A 26,915-nucleotide genomic window follows, 5' to 3' on the forward strand; every position below is an offset into this window, starting at 1 on the left:
GAGGGTAACCTTAGGGAGAAAAATTATTATTCAAGGAAAAACACAATGATCAGTAGTAGAGTATAAAACAGGGCAACTAACCGTCTTAAAAGTTTCCTCTCCAGATTTAGAGACTTGTTTGCGGGTTATGTTACATAAATTAACACGTGTTTTTTGTTTTCAAAGGACATAAGCCTATGATCGCATTACCTGAGTGATTATCTGTACGCATAAGCCTCACTTAATCCTCTCTGCAGGGCTGCCTCCTGAGACTCAACGGTTTGGCTGAACTAAATGGCTGGGTTGGGGAAGAATGGGGTGGTCTGTGGGCTTCACTTTAAAACGGGTTTCTCTTTTCTATCCTAATGGCTTGGACAGAAAAGGCCCAGAGGTCTGAGAGGGGGAAAAACCTAAACTATTTACCTCAGCCCAAACTAAGTATAATGGGCAAAAGGGTTTTGGACAGGCGAGATGTGCCTAGCACACCTTCCTCCAAAGAAGCCCTTTTCTTCCTTTTTTTTTTTCTTTCTCCTAATATGGAACATTGAAAAATTAATCCCTGCCTTTTGTCATCTAGTAGTTATGGATTGAATGATGTCTTTTAACCCTTTTCGCCAAATCTGTTGACCCCAGAACACAGCAAGGACACCAGCCTGTTAAACCAAGCACGCCGTTGACCGGAGACAGCCAACTGACCTGGAGTCTGCACGATCCTTCCCCATGTGGGAAGGCCACCCTCCCCTCCACACCCCCACTCTTATTAGGGTTTTCTGGACCCAAGGGTAGGTAGGACGACGACCATGTCCAGCTTGAAGCAGCTAGAGGAGCTTGAGACTTCGCCCATTGTCCTTTACAAGATTACAAAGGGTCCTAATATTTGAGAGGGGGGGATAGTTAATTTTTACGAACCAGGGGTATGGACTTGGGGGGGATTGCTGGGGGAGGGGGGTGCTGGGTGGAGGGGAACAAGGGGGAGAAAACTGGAACTGTTGTAACAATATAATCAATAAAAAACATTAAAAAAAAAATGGGCAAAGGACCTGAACAAACACTTCTCCGAAGAGGACATACAGAAGGTCCATAGGCACATGAAAAAATGCTCAACATCATTGGCCATCAGAGAGATGCAAGTAAAAACCACAATGAGATACCACCTTACACCTGTCAGAATGGCCATCATCAACAAATCAACAAACAACAAATGCTGGCAAGGATGTGGAGAAACAGGAACCCTACTGCACTGTTGGTGGGAATGCAGACTGGTGCAGCCACTATGGAAAACAGTATGGAATTACCTCAAAAAACTAAAAATGAAACTGCCATTTGAACCAGTGATTCCACTGCTAGGATTATACCCGAAAAATCCTGAAACCCTAATTCAAGAGAACTTATGCACCCCTATGTTCATAGCAGCCCTGTTTACAATAGCTAAGTGCTGGAAACAGCCTAGGTGCCCGTCTGTGGATGAGTGGATCAAAAAACTGTGGTATATCTACACAATGGAATACTATGTAGCAGAAAGAAAGAAGGAACTCCTGCCATTTGCGACAACGTGGATGGAACTAGAGAGAATTATGCTTAGTGAAATAAGCCAGGCAAAGAAAGCAAAATACCGTATGATATCACCCAATACAGGAAACTAAAGAGCAACACAAACAAACGAACTAAATAGGCAGAGACTAGAATAGTAGTCAGTAGGGGGGAGAGGGGAGGGAGAGAAGGGGGATAAGTAAGGGAAGGGTCAGGTCAAGGAACGTATATGAATGACTCATGGACATGGACAACGGGGAGGGATATAATTGTGGGAGAAGGGATGGGCTGGGAGGGGGGAGCAATAGGGGAAAATGGGACAACTGTAATTGAATAACAAAAAATAAAATTAAAAAAAAAAAAGAAAAAAGATCAAAATTGTGAACAGTAAAATGACAACAAACTCACTACTATCAACAACTGAATCTAGAAAATAAAATCCAACTAAGCAAACCAGAATAGGAACACAATCATAGGTATGGGGATCATTTGGAGGTTTATCAGTTGGGAGGCAGAAGGGGAAGGAATGGAGAAATGGTGCAGGGATTAAGAATCATAACTGGTTAGTACAAAATAGACAGGGGGATGTTAAGAATAGTACACGAAAGGGTGAAGCCAAAGAACTTACATATACAATCTGTGGACATGAACTAAGGTGGAGGGGAGGAAAGGGAGAATAATTGGGACAACTGTAACAGCAAAATCAATAAAATCATACTTTAAAAAAATAAAAAAATTAAAAAAATGAAATTGAATACTTGATTTCTTGAAATGTTAAATAATATTACTACCTCATATATGCTACAATATATATATTACTGATAATAAAAATTCAGAACCCACTGAGGAAAAATGGATTTCAAAATATAACAAAACATATTTTGATGGGAAGGGTTGTAGGAGAGTGGAGTAGAAAGAGAGGATGATGAAAAAGTGAAGTGTGAGTATCCTGAATAAACCATCATTGTTGTAGAGATAGATGATTACGTGCAGAGTCCAGTAAGGTTTTAGTTTGTATTTAGGACTATATGTGAAAATGAACAAATAATGAATTCTTATATTGTAGAACAGCTTTGGAAATGAGACCCTGCTCCTGAGTCAAGCCCAGAGCTTAAGACATGCACAAAAGAAAAGTTAAATAATAATATAAGGAACTTTTTTTGTGATAATTATACTGAATTTGGGTGGAGATACTATTTTGTTTTTATTGATCTTACTGTCTTTTTTTTGACCCATATCAACTTGCGTTAGAAAAAATGAACCCATTTAATTGATTTTGTTTTTTTATTTTTTTCCAGAAATCCTGCAGGACGGACAGGATTGGTTGGCCGAGGGCTTTTGGGGCGTTGGGGCCCAAATCATGCTGCAGATCCTATCATAACTAGGTAAGAACTAAGAAACCATTTCAGTAGCAGAGAGCTAAGTGATTGGAAAAATATAGACTATAACCATGTGTTGACATATATACATACAGATATAAGTATATACATGGTTATGTGTTTGTCGTCGTCGTCGTCGTCGGCAGCCGTCCGTCTCGAGAGACGATGGTGTAGCTTCTTAAGAGTCTATCTGCACCGCCGAGAATGGCTGTGCAGTCCAACTCGGGAGTGACACGGTATCTGTCTCCTCCCGTGTTGAATCGACAACTTGTGATGACGCTGGAGTGTCCTCTCCAGTGAAGCTGAAGCTACAGAGCCTGGGCAGGGTGATATGGAGGGTCTGCTGTTGCCCATGCAGCAGACCCCCCCTCTCTTCGCAGCTGAAGGGTCCAAGGGAAAGACTGAGTCAATACAGCTTGGGTTCAGGTGCGCCGCAGGAGTTGCCGGTGTTGACTACAACGTCGAACTGCCTTAGGGACTCCGGCTCCGGATTTTCTGTCGGGGTTTACTCCCTTAGCCTTTTCCCTGAAGAGGTATGCCGCAAGGCAGCGGAGGTTTTTTGGAGTCAGAGTTTTCCTTCTCTGATGTGCCCTGACTGGAAGATCGAACCAGCGACACTTAGCTCGCAGGCCGACGCTCAATCCACTGAGCCAAACCAGCCAGGGGTTATGTGTTTGTACACATACATATATTTATATACACACACAAACATCTATATATACCTATGTATACATACAAAATCTATACATTAAGAGGACTTCATGTGAAATTATAGTGATGTGATATGTGTGAATCTGTAGTTTTTTTTTTGTATGTAGTAGTTGCCAGTAAATGTTTGTGAGTGAACAGAGCTGTCATTCCCCTTCTTATCCCTCCTATTATTCAATTAATATAAACAGTCTGTTTGATTTAAGTAAAACAGTATAGTGATTAAGAGTGCAGATTCTGGAACTAGATTGCCTGGGTTAAAATCTTGGTTTACATAACTTATTCGCTCTGCGATCTAGGGCAAGTTCCCCACTTCCCTGTGCCTCATTTTCCACATATGTAAAATAAAGACAATAATACAGGTTGTTTTGAGGCTTAAATGCATAAGTACTTTAAAGCATTTACTACAGTATCAGGTACATACTAAGTGCTATATAAATTGTCTTTAAAAATGAAAGTAAAATCTGTCCTCTTTCCATTCTCACTGTGTCTGCCTTTAGCCCTGTCCCTCATCATCTTGTATCTGGATTATGGCAGCAGCCTTCCAGCTGGTCTTCTTGCCTCCAATCTTGCTTCCCTACAATATGACCTACGTACTTTTGTCAAAGGGAGTGAGCTTTCTAAAATACAAATTGCTTATGGCTTTACCCAGCTTAAAAAGATTTTTCTGACTCTAAGCAGATGAATCTGATGAATTATTTGCCTACTTCTCCAGCCTCTTCCCTCGTCTTTCCCTCATTGATGTTCACATTGCAAGACCATATTCTATTTTATTTTTTTATTCAGTGAAAGATATTGTAAACAAGTACTTTTTTTTTAAAAAGATCAACAGACTAGGAACTCTGTGTGAACACATCGTTTTATATTACCACTTTGTTTCTCACTTGTGACTTTTCCTTCTGGAATCCTTAAAAAACAGATGTCTTTTTAAATTATATTTTATTGATTATGTTAGTACAGTTGTCCTGATCTTTCCCCCTTTGCCCGCCTTCACCCAGCACCCCCACTCCCTCAGGCAATCCCCACACATTTGTTTATGTCCATGGGTCATGCTTTAAGTTCTTTGGCTACTCCATTTGCTATACTGTACTTTACATCCCCATGGCTATTCTGTAATTACCTATTTGTACTTCTTAATCCCCTCACCTTTTCACCCATTCCCCAGACACCCCTTCCATCTGGCAACCATCAAACATTCTCTGTATCCATGAATCTCTGTGTTCTTTTTGTTGCTTAGTTCATTAGATTCAGTTGTTGGTAGATATGTATTTATTGCCATTTAATTGTTTATAGTTTGATCTTCTTTTTCTTAAATAAGTTCCTTTAACATTTCATATAATAATGAATTGATGATGATAAACTCCTTTTTTTTTTTTGCCTGGGGTGTCTTTATCGCCTCTTTGATTTTAAATGATATCTTCGCTGGGTAGAGCAATTTTGGCTGTAGGTCCCAACTTTTAATGATTTTGAATATTTCTTGCCAATCCCTTCTAGCCTGCAAAGTTTTTTTGAGAAATCAACTGGCAGTCTTATGGGAACTCTCCTGTAGGTAACTAACTACTTTTCTCTCACTGCTTTTAAGATTCTCTGTTAATCTTTAACATTTGGCATTTTACTTATGATGTGTCTTGGAGTGGGCTTCTTTGCATACATCTTGTTTGGGACTCTCTGTGCTTCCTGAACTTGCATGTCTATTTCCTTCACCAAATTATGGAAGTTTTCTTTCATTATTTTTTCAGGTAGATTTCCAATTTCTTGCTCTCTCTCTTCTCCTTCTGGCACCCTATGATATGAATGTTGGAGTGCTTGAAGTTGTCTCAGAGGCAGCTCTCACTATTTTTATTTTATTTTATTTTATTTATTTTTTATTTTTTCTTCTTGTTATTCTGATTGGTTGTTTTCGTTGGTTCCTTATGTTCTAAACCATTGATTTGATTCTCAGTTTCATCTACTCTACTGTTGTTTCCCTGGAAATTGTTCTTTATTTCAGTTAGTGTAGCCTTTGTTTCTGACTGGATCTTCTTTATGCTGTTGAGGTCTTCATTAAGTTCCTTGAGCATCTTACTAACCAGTGTTTTGAACTCTGCATGTGATAGCTTACTTATATTCATTTTGTTTAGTTCTTTTTTCAGGAGTTTTGACCTGTTTTTTCATTTGGACCGTGCTTCTTTGTCTCCTCATTTGGCAGCCTTCCTATGTTTGTTTCTATGTATTGGGTAGAACTGTTTTGGTAGTGTGGCCTAATATAATAGGTGTCTTGTAGGGTCCAGTGGCACAGTCTCTCTTATCACCCAAGCTGGGTCCTTGAGATGTGTCCTCCATGTGGGCTGAGTACACCCTTCTCTTCTTGTTGATCTTGATTACTGTTGGCATGTCAATGGGAGGTATTTATCCAGACCAGTCAACTATAAGGATTGGCTGTGACAACTGACCACCAACGTTCGCCCTCTATGGGGGACCAGCTGTGCAGGGGCAGGGTAGTGGTGCTCCAATGTGGTCTCTAGCTGTCCACTAGGTACGCAGGCTCTGGGGTTTTCCAGGTGGTGTTCCATCGGTGGTCATCCTGCATGAGCTATAAAGCAGTCTGCAGATGGCTGCTACTTGTGCTGGGTTTGGAGGCACCCAGTGAAGCCAAGCTGTGAACCTAGGCTTGCTGCTGCTAGTGCCAGGCCCAGGCCACTTAGCAGGAGATATGTGGGCTGAGGGCTCACTGAGGCTGGCTGTTACTTATTTGACAGAATTTAGGAAGTTGTGAAGCATGAGTGAAGACCAGCCATTCATACAGAAAGGCTACTGTTAACAGCCTGAGTGGCCGTGTAAATTTGGTGGGGCAGAGCCTTGAAATCTACAGGGTGGGGCAAACAGTTTTAGCCAGGTGGATAGAGTCTCAGATGTGGCACCCACCTTCTGGCTCTGTGCAGGGAGGGCTCAGAAAAGGAACAACGGCCTCTGCCCGCCTTTCTGTCTAGAAGGCTGTCCCCCAGCTCTCGCCTGGATGCCAGACACTTCAGTTTCTCCCTGTATGGCACTGGTGCCTTTCAAGCTGCTGCCCCAGTGCTGAAACTCAAAGGGAGTGAGTCTGAGTAAGTCCATGTGTGGCTTCTTTAAGGAGAACTGCTTGGGACTTCAGCAGTTTCTTCTACTGTCTCAATCCCTGTTGGTTTTTGGAGGCAGAAATTATGGGGACTTATTCTCCTGGCACTAGAACACTGGGCTGTGGGCCCTGGTGTGGGGATGGCACTCCTTGCTCCCAAAATATCCCTCCCTAATTTTTATTCAGTGCCCTTGGTTGTGGGACTAGCCCATTCAGTATCACTGGCATTCTGTCCCTCCTGCCAGTCTGGATAACTATGATTTCTTTAATTCTGTAGTTATGGGACCTCCGTTCAACTTGATTTTTGATGGTTCTGGCTGATGATTGTTCTACAGTTTAGTTGTAATTTTTATGTGGTTGTGCAAGGTGGTGAGCCGTGTTTACCTATTCCTCCATCTTGACCAGAAGTCCAGATGTTGTCTTCTTGTACCTATTATTCTTTCATTTCTAGTTATTGTACTTAACAAACTGTCACTGCAGCTTACAATTTATTACCTACATGTCTAGCTCCATTGTTAGATCATAAGCTCTCCTAGGTGAGGAATTATGGGTTAGATATGGTAGTCAGCTACTATATGAAGAAATTTGGAAACTCATATCTAAACTAGTGTATTTCATTGAGTCTCCTGTAGATCAGTGAGTCTCCTGCACATCAGTGATTAGATCATAGGCTTTCTTTTTTTAGTTTAATATTGGAGGTTGAAAATCTGTAACTTTGCCTAAGAAAGTAATTAGAAGAATTCTTGAAAATGATGGAGAGAGGTAGATGTGGTGGGAGTGGGGAAGGGGAAGGGGAGATTTATCAACATTTCTGGGAAAAAGTGCATTTTGAAATTTACATCGCCTTGATACTTTAAAAAAAAAATGCAATTTAATTCAAAATTTAAAGTTACTCTAAGGATAGTGTGAGATATTTTAATCAAAGATGGGCATAAAAATTGAGAAGCACTACTTTTGAGAACAGTTGTACCTGTATCATGTAATCTGCTTTTCTGCTAACATAGAGTGAACTGTTAAAAGCAAATATTACCAGATCTTTTACACTGTCTTAATTCTTAAAAACAATCTATGGACTTAAAAAAATATTTTTAATGACCCTTCCTTTAAATTTTATCCTGCCTTTAGACTTCTTATTTGGTTGTATTTTAAAACTGTAAAAACTATTTATATTCTGAATTTTTATTATGGAGAATACAATATCTTTTATGGAAAGGAGATATTTCTAATTCAAACTTTTTTTTTGGTTAAAGAAGCTTATTTTAGGTAAATTTATATGTATTCTGTGATAAAGAAAGATAGAACCTTGGTCTTTGTTCTAAATTGGTTACATTACTATTTACAGGTGGAAAAGGGATAAAAGTGGAAATAAAATCACCCACCCTATTTCTGGGAAAAACATCTTACAGTTTGTTGCGATCAAAAGGAAAGACTGTGGAGAATGGGCAATCCCAGGGGTGAGCATTAAAATTAAATTAAATTAATGTTTTAGGTTCTTTTTAGTTGCTTTAATTACCACAGAATTAATGTGTGTGTGTCTTTTCTACTCCATTTATTTTCCTTTGCTCAATTACTACTTACTTTAAGTAGTAATTCTTTTGTCTTTCATCACTGCAATCACATGTCACTATCAGTAACAACTGTAGGATTATACAAGGCTGTTAGAATCTGAGTCTGAATCTAAAACCCTGGGAAAGAACATGCATTTTGGAGTTAGACCTAGGCTAGTGTTCATGCCTTTTTCATTTGAGCTGATTGATGTGGAGTTGTGACCCTCATCTTTACAATAAAGATGATCGTATTTACTTCATAGGATAACGAGACATAGCATACAGAGCAGCTGGTGTAATTTAGGTTACCTCATCTCAGAAATCAGACCCTACCCTAAGGCTAAGGTAGAATTTTAAGCATTTTTTTGTTTGAATTCTGATAACTTTAGACATAATAAAATAGATAACTTTTACTACTTACTATTTCTTATAGTTTTTAAATTTTCCATATGTATATAAGGAAGAGTATACTTTTGTTGACTTCATGTCTGTGGTATATACATATTTTAAGTGGCTTTTAAAAATGTGTATGTGTGTTGCAGAGGGTTTTATATTTAATGCTGAATTGTGAAATGGAGACAGTGATGAGAGAAAGATTTTTTATACATATACCACCATCTGCAAGAATGTTATTTCTTTGTAAAATAAAAATGGAATGGAAATTAATATCTCAGCTGTGATAAAGCCTAGGCTAATTATTACGAGCCAAGTAGTCAAAGTTCACTCATGCTGCGTGTAAAATGCAATAATGATTTTGTCATAGGATTTTATATTTTTATTGTCATTTGAAATTCTGATCAAGGAACTCTTGTCGCTGATATTTTGAGAGTCATTCATCAAATCAGTATATTTGTCAACTAATAATTTAGACATTGAGGATACAACAGAGCAACATGAACAAACATCTCTGTCCTCTTGGTACTCATAGATAATATAAATAAATAATTGTATGTTAGAAGGTGATAAGTATTAAGGAAGAGGACTAGGAAGTGTTTGAGAGTTTGCTATTTTAGATGGGGTGGTTAGAGACGGTCTCTCTGAGAAGGTAACATTTGAGTAATGATCTGAAAGAGTTGGATGAGTGAATTATGTAGATATCTGGGGATAAGCTCTTGGGTAGCAGTAATAGCAGGTGCAAAGGCCCTGAGCTAGCAGTATGTCTGGCCATTTTATAAACATTGAGGAGGGCAGTGTGGCTGGAATAGAACGAACAATGGCAAAAGTATCAATGTTCTGTATTCTTTCTTGCCTCCAGGTGTTCCTTCCTTAGCTGGAAAAGAGTCTAATTGGCTCAGTTTACCATAGGCTAACTGGGCCAATTACTTTGGTCAAATAATCATGAGATATCTGATAGGCTGCTTTTCATAGAAATAAATGATTTAGAGAAGAATATAGGACAGAAGAATGGGGATCATGATTATGAAAAGATAGAACAATAAATGTCCACTGCATCACTTGGTAAATATTTGTTGAACGAATTAAAGCTTGTTACTTATTTTTTAAAAACAAAAATGTGACTCCTAGGGGATGGTGGATCCGGGGGAGAAGATCAGTGCTACACTAAAAAGAGAATTTGGGGAGGAAGCTCTCAACTCCTTACAGAAATCCAGTGCTGAAAAGAGAAAATTAGAGGAACAGTTGCACAAGCTCTTCAACCAGGAACATCTAGTGGTAAGAAATGCTGGTTCCTAGGAAGGATTTAGTTCTGTGCATTAGTAAGAATTACTTCAAGGTCACCTGGAAATCTGGTAATTATTCTCTGAATAAAGTGACATCTTTTATATTTGTAATACATATTCATAAAAACAACTTAAATTGTATCTGTTCACTCTAAATAGATTTCTACTTAAAGTTTTATAATCCAACTTTAGGTCAGTTACATCATTTGTTATAATACATTTTTTCCCCTCTTTTATTTATTTATTTGTTTTAGGCTAGTGTGTGAACAATGTTGACACTGAGCTGACCCATCCAACAGGAAACCTTAAACAATTTTTTTGCATGAATTCAGCTCTTTTGAAAGTACATTTACATTTGAAATTAAGTTATTCAGAGTTTCTCTGGTTTATAACCATTTAAATCTCATGTCTGTGTTATCTACATATCCTTTGTTAAGATGTAAAAATCACCTTATAAGGTATATATATGATACACTAATAATAAGGAAAAGAACAGATTTTCTTTTCTTTTTTGTTGGCTTTTGTTTGGATTCCTTTTTTTCACATTTATGTATTTTATTAAAAAAATTATTTTTTTGTATTTTTTTCCATTATCACTTGTCCCCCTTATACATTCTTCCACTCCCCTCCCACCCCCACTGCAGTCACCACACTGTTGTGTGCTGCTTTGTTTTCTTTCTAGAGTTAAGATTTCTTAACTATTTATTTGTATTGTCCACTTCTTTGGTTCACATTTGTGTTAGATGGCTAGATCCAAATCTTTTCATGTATTAATAGCTTAAATATTAGTCTTTAATAACTTTATTTATAGATCTCCTTTGTTTAACTAGAAGAATCTTTGTATGTCTGAAATGATAATCACAGAAATTATTAAAACAGAAGAATACTTAAATTATAAATACTTAAAAAAAAACCACATGGCCCAAGTATTATTGTTTCCACTGTATTCAGCAATGTATGTTTTCAAATAAAAAAACATGCAAATTAAGGAATGCATGTACATTCTATTATATAATGTGTAATGTAAAAGTTTCTAAAACCTAGGAGGAAAATGTGTCTAGAACAGTCTACTTTTAGTCTTCAGTCTGCTTTTCATTGTGTAAAACCTATAGTGAAGTGTTTGAACACTCTTAATCTTAATTCATCCCAAGCAGGATTTTTGCAAAATTTTCAGCAGAGAATGTAATCCTTAAATGCAACCTCCTCTCCTTATGTAATGAATAGTTGTGACTTGCAAGTATTATTATTAGATTATGAAATCAGAGTCTGAGGTGTTGAGGGTTTTGTGAATTTTAACGTTGCCTCAAAGGTTCTTGAGAATTTTGTTCCTTGGGAAATTTAAAGTAAGCATAAGGAATGCTATGTTAAGGGTTTTATGGTATTTATACATGTATTTTATTGTAGTAAAAAACATAACATAATTTACCATCTTAACCATTTTAAGTTTACAGTTATGTTAATTATATGTACATTTCTTTGGAACAAGGTATTTACATTGCTGGTTCTAATGAAGATAACATGCTTCTACTCTACCCATTCCTGTTTTACTCTACATATTTCTTTTTGTCTGCCTTCTTTAAAAATAGATATATAAGGGATATGTTGATGATCCTCGAAACACCGATAATGCATGGATGGAGACAGAAGCCGTGAACTACCATGATGAAACAGGTAATTTTACTTACATTTATTAAACTGACTGGGTTAGAGAATCAATTTAAGTCAAGTAGCCTACTAGGACACATTAAATGTGGACTATTTTAGCATCTTGAAGTCAACTACTGACTATAGGACTATGTTTATAGGACCAAAATTGTTGATATTAAAAGAATATATAGAAGAAAGCCTTAAAAATATTACAGTAACTAATTTTTTAATCCATTGGTAGCATATAAAATTAAGATTGAGTTTATGGACTAAAATTATGTCTTTAGTGTTAGGCTTATGCCAGGAAGAAGGGAGAAGTAGGGTGGATCAGTTCAAAGCCTTTATTGAAGGATATTCATGCAAGTGGGCTGAGTCCAAGCGAACTAGAGCAGCAAGGGAAGGGGTAGGGGGATTTTAAGGGCATGGAGCAGACCCCCAGCGGGGCTGAGTCACCTTGCTGGTCAGCTCCAGAGTCCAGGATGTAGGTGAAATAACAGTGCCCTCTGGTTAGGGATGGTTGCTGTGGGAACAGGAAGCCCAGGAGATTTATGGCCCTTGTTTCTGGGAAATGCTCAAAGGGAGAGAAACCAGGTCTCAGCAAGATGCTGGCAGCTATGCCTCAGTTGCCTCTGATAGTAGGGAACATCGTGATCGGGTACATGGCTGGTGATAGATACCCTTTTTGTTTTAGCACAGATGTTGGCTCAGGTCCTCCAAGACTGCAGGCCATAGTTCCCAAGAACACAGTCACCACTGACCATAGCTTGTTTTGCAAGTCCTGACGCAGATGGCAGGTTTCATGGTGGGCAACATGGGGTCTCTGGCCCTAACATTTAGGTTGTCAAATATGTAGTATGAGTCCACTTGTATAAAAAAAAAAAAAAAAAGCTCCTGGATATTTGGGTAGGAGGTATGGCAAGGATAAAAGAAATGAGATTTACGTCTGTCTTACTGTTTGAAATAATTTTATAACAAGTACGCAGTATTAAAACACAAGACAATATCAAAAAATTCAGATATTGAAAAAAAATTTAAATGAATGCCTTTTCTGGTCTACGGATTAAAAAATTTGGAGGGATTGGCGAAATAAAATGTTATAAAAAGAGGGGAATCTATCTTAAAAAATTATTATCATCTTTATACATTGAATGGCTTCTTTTGGAACATTTTATTACTAAATTGGTAGCATTTTAAATATAATCTGTAGCATAATGAAATGAGGGTACCATTCAGAGAACTTAATGTCTTCCTCATGGCTCTCTTCTGAGATATGTAACTGCAAATCAGTTTGGGACACATTTTTTTTTAAGTTACAAGATTGGCTGGAACTAGAAGATCTTTCACTTTCATATTCTCTGCTTTTGCTTCTTGAACTTGGGGCACGTACCAGTGTAACAGAACCCCTGGGCTGCTCCAATTGAAACAGAACCCATGGGCTGTTTAGTTAGGGGCCTGATTGCCCGCCGCCAGAATTATAACTCTCAATACCAGAGTTTAGTGAAAAGAAAAAGAACCGTTTATTTAATAGTTATATAGATTTAGATTATTTGCGGATTTCTGCCATTAAGTCTTATTTTCCTTAACACGCCCACACACACATATTTCTGCCTCCCCCTACCAAACCAGGCTAGTTTTAGAAAAGTTAGAGAAACCGTTTCCTTACTTCCTAGACACAGTTCAGCTTTACCAGTAGCTGCCAATCATTCAATTCTGATTGGGGAGGTATCTCTGTGTTGTAGAGTCCACCAGCTTTTAATCCAGAGCCGTGTGAATTCCCAGCCTTTCCTTTCGAAAACCTCAAAGGTATTCCCCCTTCTCCAAGCTGAAAGGTGTTCTCAAAGCTGTGTGGTGTTTCTTCCTTTCCCAAGCCGCATGGCGTTCACTGTTTCTAATCCGCATGGAGAGCACCTTCTCCAAACTGCATGGAGAACCCTTCTTTTCAAAGCAGCATGGTGTCCCCTTCTCAAAACCCCATGGTGTCCCTCTGCCCTCCTTGCAAACTGCATGGAGAACCTCACTAAAATGTCTGCTGCCTATTTTAAACCCCTGACTACATTCTCTGACGCAGTGGGTGTGGTAACCAGTTCTGATCATTCACAGAACCTCACGCAGGCTCTGTGTGCTCTTCCCATACCATTCCCAGGTCCAAGACCTCTCCCATCTTCCCAGGCCTTGGAAGCATCAAAGCCATTTGCATTAACAAAGACACTAGCTCCTAACCTCAGGCATGTGAAGGCATCCCGAAAGCTGCTTCCTTTTCCTCATCCCCCAGCTGCAGGCTCTGGGGATTTTTGGACACCCTTGTTCTGTAACACTAGCACCATTTCCATTATTGCTATACAACTCCCCTAACCAAAGAGTTAGAAGAGTTAATCCTGGTATTGAGAACTTAGAAGATATATTTCAGAGGGAGAAATATGCAAATTAACTTACAAGCAGGCCTATATGATTAGGTACAGATAAATTTGTTAACCATTAATTTTTGGAATTAAAAACTATAACCAATTCTCTAGAGGTTGATTATGTAGCTTTAGTTGTTCAAATCACTGTCTTCACCCTTATATTCTCTCTTTAAACTTCAAATATTTCTCGTCTGACAATTCCCAGTCCTCTGCTCATTCAATTTAGGTACTTGCTTTGTCTCTTGAAACTGTACTTTTTGCCTGTTAGTATGCCTCTGTAGTTTATTTTGAAATCTAAACATGATATATTCAGTAAAATGGTTAGGAACTGAAGCAAATGGGCCCTTAATGTGAGGTTTTGTTTGAGTCAGGCTGTGCTTATTATTTGCTGTAGTTGTCGGTGTCAGAAACTAAAATTTCCTCCAGTGTTCTTTTTGTCTCCTCTGTTGTGTTTTAGTTTTCCTAAAGACTTGTTAAATAAGGTCTGAGCCATGCTTTTCTTTCAGTTGTATTCCCCTGTTACTATACAGGAGCCCTACTGATATGATCTAAGGTGTGGTTGAAGAAGAATCATAGGAGAGCACATTCTTTCAGAGAGCTTGTGCCCCTGGGCTGTGTACTTCACAGCTGCTTCTCAGCTTGCTCCCTCCACGCTCACACTCCTTATGAGAGACAGAAAGCCTAGAGTTGGCTTTTTCTTTTCCCTCAGATTGTTTAGGACTTGGTAAATAGTTTTTCTTGAGTACAAATGCTTTGGGGGTTTTTCAAAATGATTACTGTCCTCCTCTCTCTGCTGGAAGCAAATGGGGATTTTTCACCAATATTCACCCTAAGACCTGGTGGCATTTTTGGAGGTAAAACTCAAAAAGTATGACCTCCGCTCCATCCCAAGACTGGGTCTCCAGGAGATTTTCCCTCTCAAGTTAATCTAAAGATCAGTTTACAAAAATTAGTTAATTATCTTTTCAATGTTCTACCACTTTGCTGGCTCCACTGTGGGCTTCCATTCCTGGTAAGTTGTGATTCTTTGTATATTTTAATCTAACTTTTAGATTCAGGTTTACTTTTTAATTCTGGTCTCCACTGATGATTGGATAGTATAGTTGCAATGAGGCTACACAAAGAGCTGTCATTTTAGCTTTGGAATGTAGAAACTTGTGTACTAAAAACAATTGTTTTTTAAGAAGTAGCTTTATTATTTTAAAGGTAATTATTATAAAGATAAATGTAATATTGTTACCGAGTGAAAGGTGGCATCTTTCACGTGGTGCCTTGGTGTAAAACCCAATGACTAGTGTTGAAGGAAACAGGTTTTTATTTACAGTATTCCAACATGGGGAAGGCAGTGAGCACTTCAACTCAGAGCCCTGTTCCCCCATGGAAGCCAGTACTTCCCTTGCTCCCCAAAAGGCTAGAAACCAAAAACATACCCAGAAGTTCCCCATCCCTTATCTGTCAGCTCTCTCCTTCAGGATCTGGGGTACCATGTAATCAGCCCCCCGTATAATAGTCCAGCAAAATATGTGCTGTGTTGCACTGGATCACACACAGTTCTCTCCTGCCTTTCCCTTTAAAGTCACATGGATCTCCCTCTTTTCTTCTAAAACCACATGGTGCTCCCTAGAAATGGCTGCCACCTTATTTTTAAATCTCTTTAAATCTCTGACCTTGGCCTGTGACAGAGTGGGCATGGTAACAGGTTCTGACCACTCACAGAACCTTGCACAGGCCCTATGTGCTTTTTCCTCGCCATTCTATAGCCAAAACCCCTCCCATCTCCTTGGGGCCTTGGAAGAACCAAATCCATTTGCATAACTAAGACAGTAGCTACCAGCCATAGATATGCAAAGGTATCTTGAAAGCTGTCCCCTACCATCCCCCAAATGCAGGCTCTGGGGAATTTTAGGGACCCTGCTCAGTAACAATATGTATTTATAATAAGTTATTTAGAATATAGATGATGTAAAGAGAAAAATTAAAACAATATTTTATTTTCCAAAGATAACAGTGTTGACATTTTGATTTTTCTTACAGATTTCTTACAGCTATTTTTAAAATGAAAATGTGCTCATACTATATATTCTGTTACTTGAATTTCAGTCATTATTTCTTCAAATAGGTTCTTGATCCCTTGCTCACTCTTCTTTTGGTATTCCTGTAAGGCAGATGGTGTTACACTTCATGTTTTTCAAAATGTATCTTAAACTATCCTCATTTTAAAAAATTCTTTCCTCTTTTTGCTGCTCTGTCTGGTGTTTTTTTTCCTTCTTTTTGTTTTTCAAATCACTGATTGGATCCTTTGCTTCATTTAATCTACTGTGTATTATTTCTTCCAGGGATTTATCTATTTCAGATATTGCATTCTTTATTTCTGACTGGTCCTTTTTTATGGTTTCTATGTCTTTTTTCATGCTGTTGAGTATCATTATAATCATCATTCTAAATTCTCTCTGATAAATTTCTTGCCGCCTCCTTAATCTAGTTCTTATGGAGAATTCTCTTGTTCTTTCATTTGGTCGCTACATCTTTGTATTTGTTTCTATGTATCAGGTAGGTCTGAAAAACTCTGGTGCAAATCTTTGTCAGATGCTGCTGTGACTGGCCCTGAGCAACCTGTTTGGAGCTATCAGCATTTGGCTCCCTTAGCTGGGCCTGTTTGTGTGCATAAAGAACCAGGCTGCACACCAAGGGCAGCTTTTACTAACACTTGTTCCCAGGGAGGGTCAGCTAAAATCTTAGAGCTCTAAGAGACCTACCTTAGTTGTTTAACTTAATTAGTGATATAGCCTCAAGCTGTACTCAGCAACCCAGTTAAGTTCCACAGTGGTGGTAAAGGGGCAGAGTGATTCCTGCAGGCGGGGCTATTGCTTCCATTCAGGCTAGTCCACTTGGAGGGGAGTACTCTGCCTGAAAAAAATGGCCTCTACAAAATGGGGAATGACTCAGCACAGAGATCCTTGTGGCTGTTCCTTCGGTTCTCTTCCCAGAGCCACCGTCCCCAGACTCTCCTCAAGTATCTCTAGTCCATTCTGCCCTCCCTCTGAAAATGGAATTTTTTGTGTCAGCCCTTTAAGAGGCTTTCTGCACCTCTGGCTGTCTCTCCTTGATGGACAGAAACCCTCTAATTTTCACAGTTGGAAGTTATCTGGGTTCCTTTCCTGGCTCTGCTGCTGTAGCTGTGGAACCCAGCCTGGGGTTTTGACCCCACTATTCTCAAGGGCAACCCCCCAGCTTCTGAAATATCCCTCTGGAACTTCAGCTGTTGCCTGTGGGAGCACAGACAGCCCTCTTACCCCTTTCCACACTTCATACCAGTCACGTAGTGAAGTGCTTTCTTCTGTCTGTCCTTAGTTATAAGGCTTCTCTCCAGCTAGTATTAAGTTGGTTTTTCAGGATAATTTCTGTACCATTTAGTTGTGACTCCAGATTGGTCCTGAGAGGAGGTTTGTGTAGCTTCCACTTACTCCACTGCCATCTTGGGCCCTCTTGAATTTCCACTTAGAAATTTCCACTCAAAGCATGCCCCCTGAGAGGAGTGAAGCTTGGACCCCAAGCACCGACTCACAAGCATAGCTGCCCATTCATCATGCAGCGGTGAAAGGCTGTAGGGTTTCCGTCTGCCAGGGAGAGATGGACCTCACTGGTGACAAAGTCTCTTGTATACACACATACACATATATGTACAAACGACTCTATACATAATATATTTAAGGGACCAAAGTACAGGTTTTTCATTGGCAGCCACTCATCTTGGGCTTTGGTAATGGGAGGGTGGTGTGGACTAGAGTCACCTGAGGAGGGTCTGGTATGGGAGCCACTGGGGAGAGATGTGGGTAGTGGCTGCTGGGATCCCTGCACTGGGGCATCTCCCAATATCATAGCAGCCATTTTTATTGAGAAGAGCAAGCCCCTCCCAGGGGAAAAAAAATTACCTTATCCTGTGGAATACCACTTGCCCCATCCTCTGGAATACTGCTCTCCCAATCTTCTGGAATCTTGCTTGCCTCACCCTCTGGATTCCTGTTCACCCCACTCTGCATCATTTTTTCCCCCCAGCCTGCATCTTAACCCCTGCTGAGGAACTAGCCACATAGACAGACTTCGGGGGTGTTAGAGACTGGCTTTAGGGCATGGCCATTCCGTACGCGTTCCTGGGAACCAGGCTGGCACTTCCCCGTTATGGGAGATCCATAGAAACACCCTTCTGCTTTCCAGCAGACCCAAACTCTGGACTCTGGAGGCCCCACCCACTTTCCTACTAGGGGCCCTGCTCTGCTATTTAGCTATATAATCTGGGACAGATTTGGAGGTGGGGGAATATACCCACCATCTTCCTTCAAGTCTGAATGGCACCTCCCCCTCCACAGGAGATCCAGGAGTCAGTGACTAAGACTGAGCAGACCGGCAGGAAGAGGAAGGTGGAGGCAGATTCTGTGTGTGATGCCTTGGGATGTTTGCTGACGCAACCCTGGGCCCTATGCTGATAAAAACGAGCCTTGCAGAACAGTGTGCCCCATTCTGTACACAGCCAAGCCCTGAGGAGACAGTCACAAACTGTGGATTGCTCGTACCTTTGAACAGGTTGCTGAGGGCTAGACATGGACAGTGTCTGACATTGGGTTAACCAGCTTCAGACAATATAACAGCTGTATTGAAAGGGAGAAGCCAGCAGGCAGGCACTAAACTGCTGAGACAAATTCAGCTGTGCTCTTTTTTCATTTTTTTTCTTCTTTTTTCTTTTTAATAGCATTATTATTATTTCTAATTTTAAGTTTATTTCTTTCATATCTCTTATTTTATTCTTTCCTTTTCTTAGTCCATTTTCCTTCTTCCTTTTCTTATTTTTTATTTTCTTTGTTCTTTTTTGCCATCTTCCTCTTTCGGTTCTTTACTCTTTTTTTTTTTTTAAATATATTTTATTGATTATATTGTTACAATAGTTCCAATATTTTCCCCTTTGCTCCCCTCCACCCAGCACCACCCCTCCCCCTCCAATCCCCCCCAAGTCCATGCCCATGAGTCGGACATACAAGCTCTCCCACTTCACCCTTTCATATATTCTTCTTCTTCTTCTTTTCTTTAATAAATAAATGATTAATTATTTTAACAATAAAAAATAACAATCCCTCCCTCTCAGACTTAAGACCCTTTACAATCTTATAAAGGACAATGGGCGAAGGTCTTGAGCTCCTCTAGCTGCTTCAAGCTGGACATGGTCATTTTCCTACCTACCCTTGGGCCCAGAAATCCCTAATAAGAGTGGGGGTGTGGAGGGGAGGGTGGCCTTCCCACATGGGGAAGGATTGTGCAGACTCCAGGTCAGTTGGCGGTCACCGGACAACGGCGTGCTTGGTTTAACAGGCTGGCATCCTTGTTGTATTCTGTGGGCAACAGATTCGGGAACAGGGTTAAAAGACATCATTCAATCCATAACCACTAGATAACAGAAGACAGGAATTAATTTTTCAATGTCCCACATTAGGGAAAAAAAGGGCTTCTTTGGAGGAAGGTGTGCCAGGCACATCTCACCTGTCCAAAACCCTTTTGCCCATTATACTTAGTTTGGGCTGAGGGAAATATTTTTGGTTTCCACCCTCTCAGACCTCTGGGCCCTTTCTGTCCAAGCCAGTAGGATAGAAAAGAGAAACCAGTTTTAAAGTGAAGCCCACAGACCACCCCATACTTCACCAACCCAGCCACTTAGTTCAGCCAAACCGTTGAGTTTCAGGAGGCAGCGCTGCAGACAGGATTAAGTGAGGCCTATACGTACAATCACTCAGGTAATGAGATAATAGGCGTATGCCCTTTGAAAACAGAAAACACATTTTAATTTCTGTAACATAACCCACAAACAAGTCTCTAAATATGTAAGACTCTTACTGAAAAGACATCCAGTTGCAAGGCATTTGACATTCTTCTTGCCTGTAAATTAAACATCTTTGATGATACCATGGACATAGTTTAACTTTCAAATGAAAACATATTTTAAATGAAAAGAAACTTTATAGACCGTTAGCTGCACTACTTTATAGTCTGCCACTGATCGTTGTGATTTTCTTTGAATAACAATTTTTCTCCCTAAGATTACCCTCCTTGTCATTAAAGGGACTGCAGCAAGTCCATTTTTAATTTATCCTGTTCATTTGCATAAACAACAAGAGCAGCAAATGATCACTTATGATCTTTAGCTGGAACTTACACAAGGAACATTTAGGCTGACCTTCAGTCTGCCCTTCAGGGCACAGAAGCTGAGCCACATACCTGCCATTCAGCGTTGCCTGTATGCGCCTGTTTTTTCCAAGTCCTTCTGGTTTTCCATTATGCCTTAAGGTCCCTTCTAGCCATCTGTCAGGAAAGCAACCTTCATTCCTTCCCTGGAAAGATTGCCATGGACCGCACAACCAACCACAGTACCAGGCCTTTTATCTCGTGGGCTTTTATTACCTTCAAAAGTCATTCCCAGTTCCTCAGGGCTTTTTGGTAACAACCAAAGCCCAAGCATGTCTCCTTCCAGTCAAAGTCTTGGTCAACAAAACCTCTATTAACAACTGGTATTATTAGTTTTATGCAAAGAAACTTATGTCATTACTTACTTTAGAATGCCAAACTCTGGAGGGATCAGATAGGGAGAAAAATATACAGTGTGAAGGAAAATTCTTGTTCTTCTAATATTCACTAAACTGGCATTTCCATTCTTTATATTTTCATTTTTCCCCCACTAAAGATTTTTTTGTTCGTTTTTCCATTACAGTTGTCCCACTTTTTTCCCCCTCTTGCTTCCCTTCACCCTGTCCCTCCATTCTCCCACATTCAGTCCCCATTCAGTTGTCCATGTCCATGGGTCATTTATACATGTTCTTTGAGTAGACCCTTCCCCTTTTTACCCCGTTCTCTCCCTCCCCCCTCCCCCCTTATTACTGTTAGTCTACTCCTTGTTTACATACCTCTGGTTCAATTTTGCTCATTTGTTTGTGTTGTTCATTAGTTTCCTGTAATAGGTGACAGCATAAGGTATTTTTCTTTCATTGCCTGGCTTATTTCGCTAAGCCATAATTCCCTCTAGTTCCATCCATGCTGTTGCCAATGGTAGAAGTTCCTTCTTTCTTTCTGCTACGTAGTCCATTCAGCTACCCTATGTCTTTTGATTGGAGCACTTAATCAATTTACATTTAAGGTTATTACCGATAATTACGTATTCATTGTCATTTTCCCCCTTTGTACTCGTGTTCTTCTCTGTTTCTCTCTGTTTCTTCATCTTCTTAAAGCAGACACTTTAGCATCTCTTGCAATGCTGGTTTGGTGGAGATGTATTCTTTTAGCCTTCTTTTGTGTTGGAAACTCCTCATTTCGCCTTTCATTTTGAGTGAGAGCCTTGCTGGGTATTCTTGGTTGTAGGCCTTTGTTTTTCATTGCTTGGAATATTTTTGCCATTCCCTCTGGCTTGTAGTGTTTCTGCTGAGAAATCTGATGATAGCCTTATTGGAGCTCCCTTGTATGTTATTAGTTGTTTCTCTCTTACTGCTTTTAGGATTCTGTCTTTGTCTTTGAATGTTATCATTTTAATTATGATGTGTCTTGAAGTGGGCCTGTTTGGGTTCATCTTCATTGGGACCCTCTGTGCTTCCTGGACTTGCATGATTCTTTCTCTCTTCATGTTAGGGAAGTTTTCTGTCGTTAGTTTTTCAAAGAGGTTTTCTATCCCTTGCTCTTCTTCTTCTCCTTCTGGAATTCCTATGATATGGATATTATTACGTTTCATGTTGTCCTGCAGCTGTCTTAGAACCTCTTCATTCTTGTTCAGTCTTTTTTCATTTTGTTGCACTGTCTGTGAGTTTTTGTCTATGTTGTCCTCCAGCTTGCTGATCCGATCTTCTGCTTCCTCTAGCCTGCTTTTAATTCCTTCTACTGTGTTCTTCAATTCAGAGATTGTATTCTTCATTTCCTCCTGGCTCTTATTGATAGCTTCTGTGTCCTTTTTCATGCTGGTGTAGTTCTCAGTAAGTTCCTTGTAGTTTTTCTGGAGTTCCTTGTAGTTTCCGCTGAGCTCATTGAGCTTCTCCATAATCCATGTTTTGAATTCCATATCTGATAGTTTGCTCCCCTCTATTTCATTTAGCACTCTTTCTGGGGATTCTACCTTTCCTTTCGATGGGGGGTTGTTTCTCTGTCTCCCCCTTTTTGTGACTCTTATTGTTTGTTGGTGCTTCTTAGAATGATCTGCACTTCCTGGGTCTGCCCCTGGTGGCGTCAGATCCTGTACCAGTCTGGGCCTAGGCAGCCTGTTGGAGACTTCCAGGGATCTACTGCCTTTGTCTGACTTCTTTAGTTGTTAATCTATTCAATCTGTGATTAGCCATCAGGCTTAAGGACTGTGGGTATGGCAGCTTAATTCCTGTAGGCAGGGCTTTTGCTTCCCCTCAGGCTGATGCCACTCGGAGGGGAATGGTCTGCCTGCAGTGTGGGGATGAGTCAGCACTGGGACCTGGTCGGCTGCTCCCCCAGTTCTCCCCTCAAAGCCACCGTGCCAAACTCTCCCCAAGTGTCTCCAGTCCTCTCTGCTTTCCCTCTGCTTGAGCCCAGGGTAAGTGGGGGCCAAAATATTTTCGTATGTGATCCACTTAAGACCTCTTTTTCTCCCACTGTTTCTCTCCAGCTAGCAAGAAACCCTGTTGCTTTTTGCTTTTCACAGCTGGATGCTATTTTACTTTCCACTCTGTTCCTGTAGGCTGGGAAGCCCAGCTGGAGGTTTAGGCCCTGCCCTTCTCAGGGCGAATTCCTAGCTGCTGAGCTGTTTCTCAGTCCCTCCCACCCGTAAGAGCCCAGCCAGCCTTTCCGAGTCTCTGCACTTCGTACCGGTCACGTTGTGATGTGGTGGCCTTTTCTGTCTCTCCGTGGTTATAAGACTTCTCTCCAACTAGTGTTTGGTTGGTTATTCCAGATGATTTCTCTCAAATTAAGTTGTAAATCAAGACTGGTCCTGGGAGGAGGTTAGTGTAGCTTCCACTTACTCCTCCGCCATCTTTGATCTCCCGGTTCTTTACTCATTATTGTTTCTCTTACCACATCTCATTATCATTTTCCTTTCCTTTGGTCTTCTTGTATTCTTTTTTCTTTTAATATTATATTTCTCTTTCCTCTTTTATTATTCTTTGCTCTTTTGTTGTTGATTTTGCTGTTATTTTTATTTTTCTATTTTTTGCTTGTGTTTGTTTTGTTCTGTCAGCACCTGTACAATAGCATACAAGACGTGGTTGGAGTTGAGGCTCTCAGTCAGCCAGTAGAGGGGATATCTCACCAATGAATGTGCCAACAACAATCAAGACCAAACTACAACAGGAGAGCCCACAGAACCTATACAAGGAACATTACTAAAGCATTCTATTTAGGAGATCAAGGAGTCTGCCTCACTGGGTCTTATAGGACTCTTACCATGTAAGGTAGTGCCATGAAGGCATGGAGTCAAAGCGGATTGAATACATAGAAACAAACAGAGAGAGAGCTTAAAGGGGAGATAAATAACCCCCAAAACAGAAGAAAAGGAGGACTCCCTCCAAAGAGCTAAGTGAAATCGAGGCAAGCAACTTAGCAGATACAGAATTCAAAGTAATGGTTATAAGGATGCTCAAGGAACATAGAACTGCAAGGAATTTAGTGGGAACTACATCAGCAAGAAAAAGGACATACAAACTAAGAATAAGAACCAGTTGGAAATGAAGAATGCAATATATGAAGTGAAGGATACACTAGAAGGAATTAAAATCAGATTAGATAAATCAGAGGAATGAATCAGTGAATCAGAAGACAAAGTAGGAATAGCAATAAGTCAGAGCAACATAAAGAAAAAAGACTTAGAAAGAACAAGGGTAGTTTAAGGAAACTTTGGGACAGTGCAGAACATAACAATATGCTCATCATAGGGATACTAGAAGGAAAAGAAAATGGACAAGGGAGAGAAAACCTGTTTGAAGAAATAATGACAGGAAACTTATCTAACCTGATGAAGGAAAAGTTACACAAGTTCAGGAAGCACAGAGAGTCCTAATCAAGAGAAACTAAGAAAACCATCCCTTTTACTATTGCAACAAAAAAAATAAGGTACCTAGGAATAAATTTAACCGAGGATGTGAAAGACCTGTACTTGGAAAACTATAGGACACTGAAGAAAGAAATTGAGGAAGACACAAATAAGTGGATATATAATGTGTTCATGGATTAGAGGAATTAACATCTATAAATGGCTATACTACCCAAATCAATCTATAGGTTCAATGCAATTCCTATTAAAATACCAAAGCATATTTCACGGATCTACAACAAATATTCCAAAAATGTATGTGAAACCAAATAAGACCACGAATAGCCACAGCAATCTTGAGAAAGAAGAACAAAGTTGGAGGGAATCACAATACCTAATATCAAATTATACTATAAGGCATTTGTATTCAAAACAGACTGGTACTAGCATAAAAACAGATCCATAGATCAGAGGAACACAACAGAGATTCCAGAAATAAACTCACTTCTTCATGATCAATTAATATTTGAAAAATGAGGCAAGAGCATACAATGAAGTAAGGACAGTCTCTTCAATAAATAGTGTGAAAACTAGACTGATACATGCAAAAAAAAAAAAAAAAAAAAACTTGACCAACATATACCATACACCAGAATAAGCTTAAAAACAGATGAAAGACAAATATAAGCCATGATACCATAAACATCCTAGAGGAAAGCATAAGCAGTAAAATTTCAGATATCTTGCAATATCTTTGCCAATATATATCTTAGGGCAAGGGAAATAAAGGAAAAAATAAAAGAAGGAGGCTTAGACTGACAGGCTTGGTCTCCCTTTACAACTAGAAAGGAATACAACTACCTCAAAACAAAAGGTAACCAGAAATTCCAGAAAATAAAAGTACATGGAAGCGAAGTTATAAACCAGTGGTGCTCGCCTGGATGGATAGGAGGGGTGAGAAAACGCGGTGCTGTCCGCAGTAGCGGCGGGGATAGCGGCGGGACTGAGAAAAGTCAGAGGGAGCAATCTTGGCTGCAGTTGAGCCCTGGCAGCTTGCGACCCCAACGCGGGGAAAGGCAGCGCCCCCATTGCATCAGATGGTGAGGCCCAGAAGGCGGAAGGACGGATCCCAGTCTCCCAGCGGAGAATAACGGCAGGAATCCATCTTGGACGCCCGCCCTCACACAAAGCGCCACAGCGCTGCGAAAAAGGTCAGGATCGCCGAAGTCGCCAGGTAGTGACGAGTACATGGGGCTCCTTCCCCCACAGTCTGCCCAGGAAGCAAAGCAAAACACAAATCTGTCAAAATGAAGGAGACAACGATTGAAATCCCAGTGACACAGCTCACCAGGCAGCAGATGAAGAACCTGACAGACGAACAAAGAAGAAACCTTTCAGAGGCTCAGTTCAGAGCTATTGTTATAAGGTGGCTTACAGAATTAACAAAAGATTTGGAACAGGACAGAGAAGGAAAGAAAGCTACTCATACTGAGAAGAACGAAAACACATATAAGACAAGTGGTGAGAAAATAAAATCCAGAGATCAAATCAACAAACTGGAACATAGAGAAGGAACAAACTGTCAACCAGTGCAGAAAGAGGAAACAAAAAATAAGGAAAGCGAGAGGATCAGAAATCTCTGGGACAGCTATATGAGACCAAACATTTGGATTATAGGATTGCCAGAGGGTGAAGAAGAACTAGAAGTTGAAAAATTACGTGAAAAAATAGTGAAGCAGAACTTCCCGAACTTGGGGAAGGAAGTAGACTTACAGGCCCAGGAAGCACAGAGTTCCAGAAAAACTGGACCCAAGGAGAACTACTGCAAGACACATTATAATCAAATTGTCAAAAATTAAAGATAAAGAATCTTAAAAGCAGCAACAGAGAAGAAAAGAATCATGTATAAAGGGGTCCCAATTAGACTATCAGCTGACTTCTCAAGGGAGACCCTGCAGGCAAGAAGGGACTGGCAAGAAATATTCAAAGGAATGAAAAGCAGAAAATTACAGCCACGAATATTCTATCCAGCGAAACTGTCATTCAGAATAGAAGGGCAGAGAAAGTGCTTCCAGGACAATGTAAAACTGAAGGAGTTTGTTAGATCCAAACCACTGTTTTATGGAATGTTAAAGGGACTGATTTAGAAGAAAGAGGATCAAAACTATGAACATTAAAATGAAAACGGCATCACAAGAACCAACAACAGAAGCTAGGGAATGGAAACAAAGGCAAACTAAATAGGCAATGAGAGTGGGAAAAATAGTACAGGTATGGGGAACATACTGGGGGGAGGTCTACAGGGAGGGGGAATGGGGAGGGGGAGGGAGATGGTATAGGAATTAAGAAGCATAGTAGGAGGGAATGGAATAGACAGAGGTTGAGAAGAACTATATGCACAACCAATGGACATGGACTAAAAGAGGGGAACAGCTGGAGGGAGGGGGGCCACCGGGTGGAGGGGAACAGAGGGAAGGGAAATTGGGACAACTGTAACAGCATAATTAATAAAACATATTTTAAAAAAAATAAAGGAAAAATTAAGCAAATGGGACTACATTATATTAAAATTCTTCTGCACAGCTAAAGAAACCATCATCAAAATGAAAAGGGAACTGACTGTATGGGAGAACATACTGGCCAATGATATATTGGACAAGATTTTAATCTCTAAAATTTATAAAGAACTTATATGACTCAACAACAGGAAGACAAAGTCCAATTAAAAAATGGGCAAAGGACCTGAATAGACACTTTTCCAACGAGGACATACAGATGGCTCATAGACATATGAAAAAATGCTCAATATTACTAGCCATCAGAGAGATGCAAATTAAAACCACAGTGAGATACCATCTCACACCTGTCTGGATGGCTACCACTTATAAATCAAAAAATAAGTGCTGGCGAAGATGTGGACAAAAGGGAACCTTAG

The 26,915-nt window shown here is 40.0% G+C and overlaps 1 protein-coding gene across 8 annotated transcripts in view; it reads left to right on the plus strand.

The window, feature by feature from the left end:
- Positions 1-26,915, plus strand: part of NUDT9 (nudix hydrolase 9) — a 91,918-nt gene that overhangs the window by 26,387 nt on the left and 38,616 nt on the right. For 7 of the 8 annotated variants that reach the window (XM_090266277.1, XM_090266275.1, XM_090266276.1 and 4 more), the window contains 4 exons: positions 2,808-2,894; positions 8,033-8,144; positions 9,762-9,908; positions 11,503-11,587. In XM_090266277.1, the coding sequence (XP_090122403.1) occupies positions 2,808-2,894; positions 8,033-8,144; positions 9,762-9,908; positions 11,503-11,587 (431 nt within the window). Of the gene's footprint in view, positions 1-2,807; positions 2,895-8,032; positions 8,145-9,761; positions 9,909-11,502; positions 11,588-18,332; positions 18,657-26,915 lie in introns of those variants that run through there. The other variant, XM_090266281.1, reaches the window with a different exon arrangement.

The sequence above is a fragment of the Furipterus horrens genome, unplaced genomic scaffold, assembly GCF_987537825.1.
Source record: "Furipterus horrens unplaced genomic scaffold, mFurHor1.1.pri manual_scaffold_2, whole genome shotgun sequence".
In the NCBI taxonomy this organism is placed as follows: Eukaryota; Metazoa; Chordata; class Mammalia; order Chiroptera; family Furipteridae; genus Furipterus; species Furipterus horrens.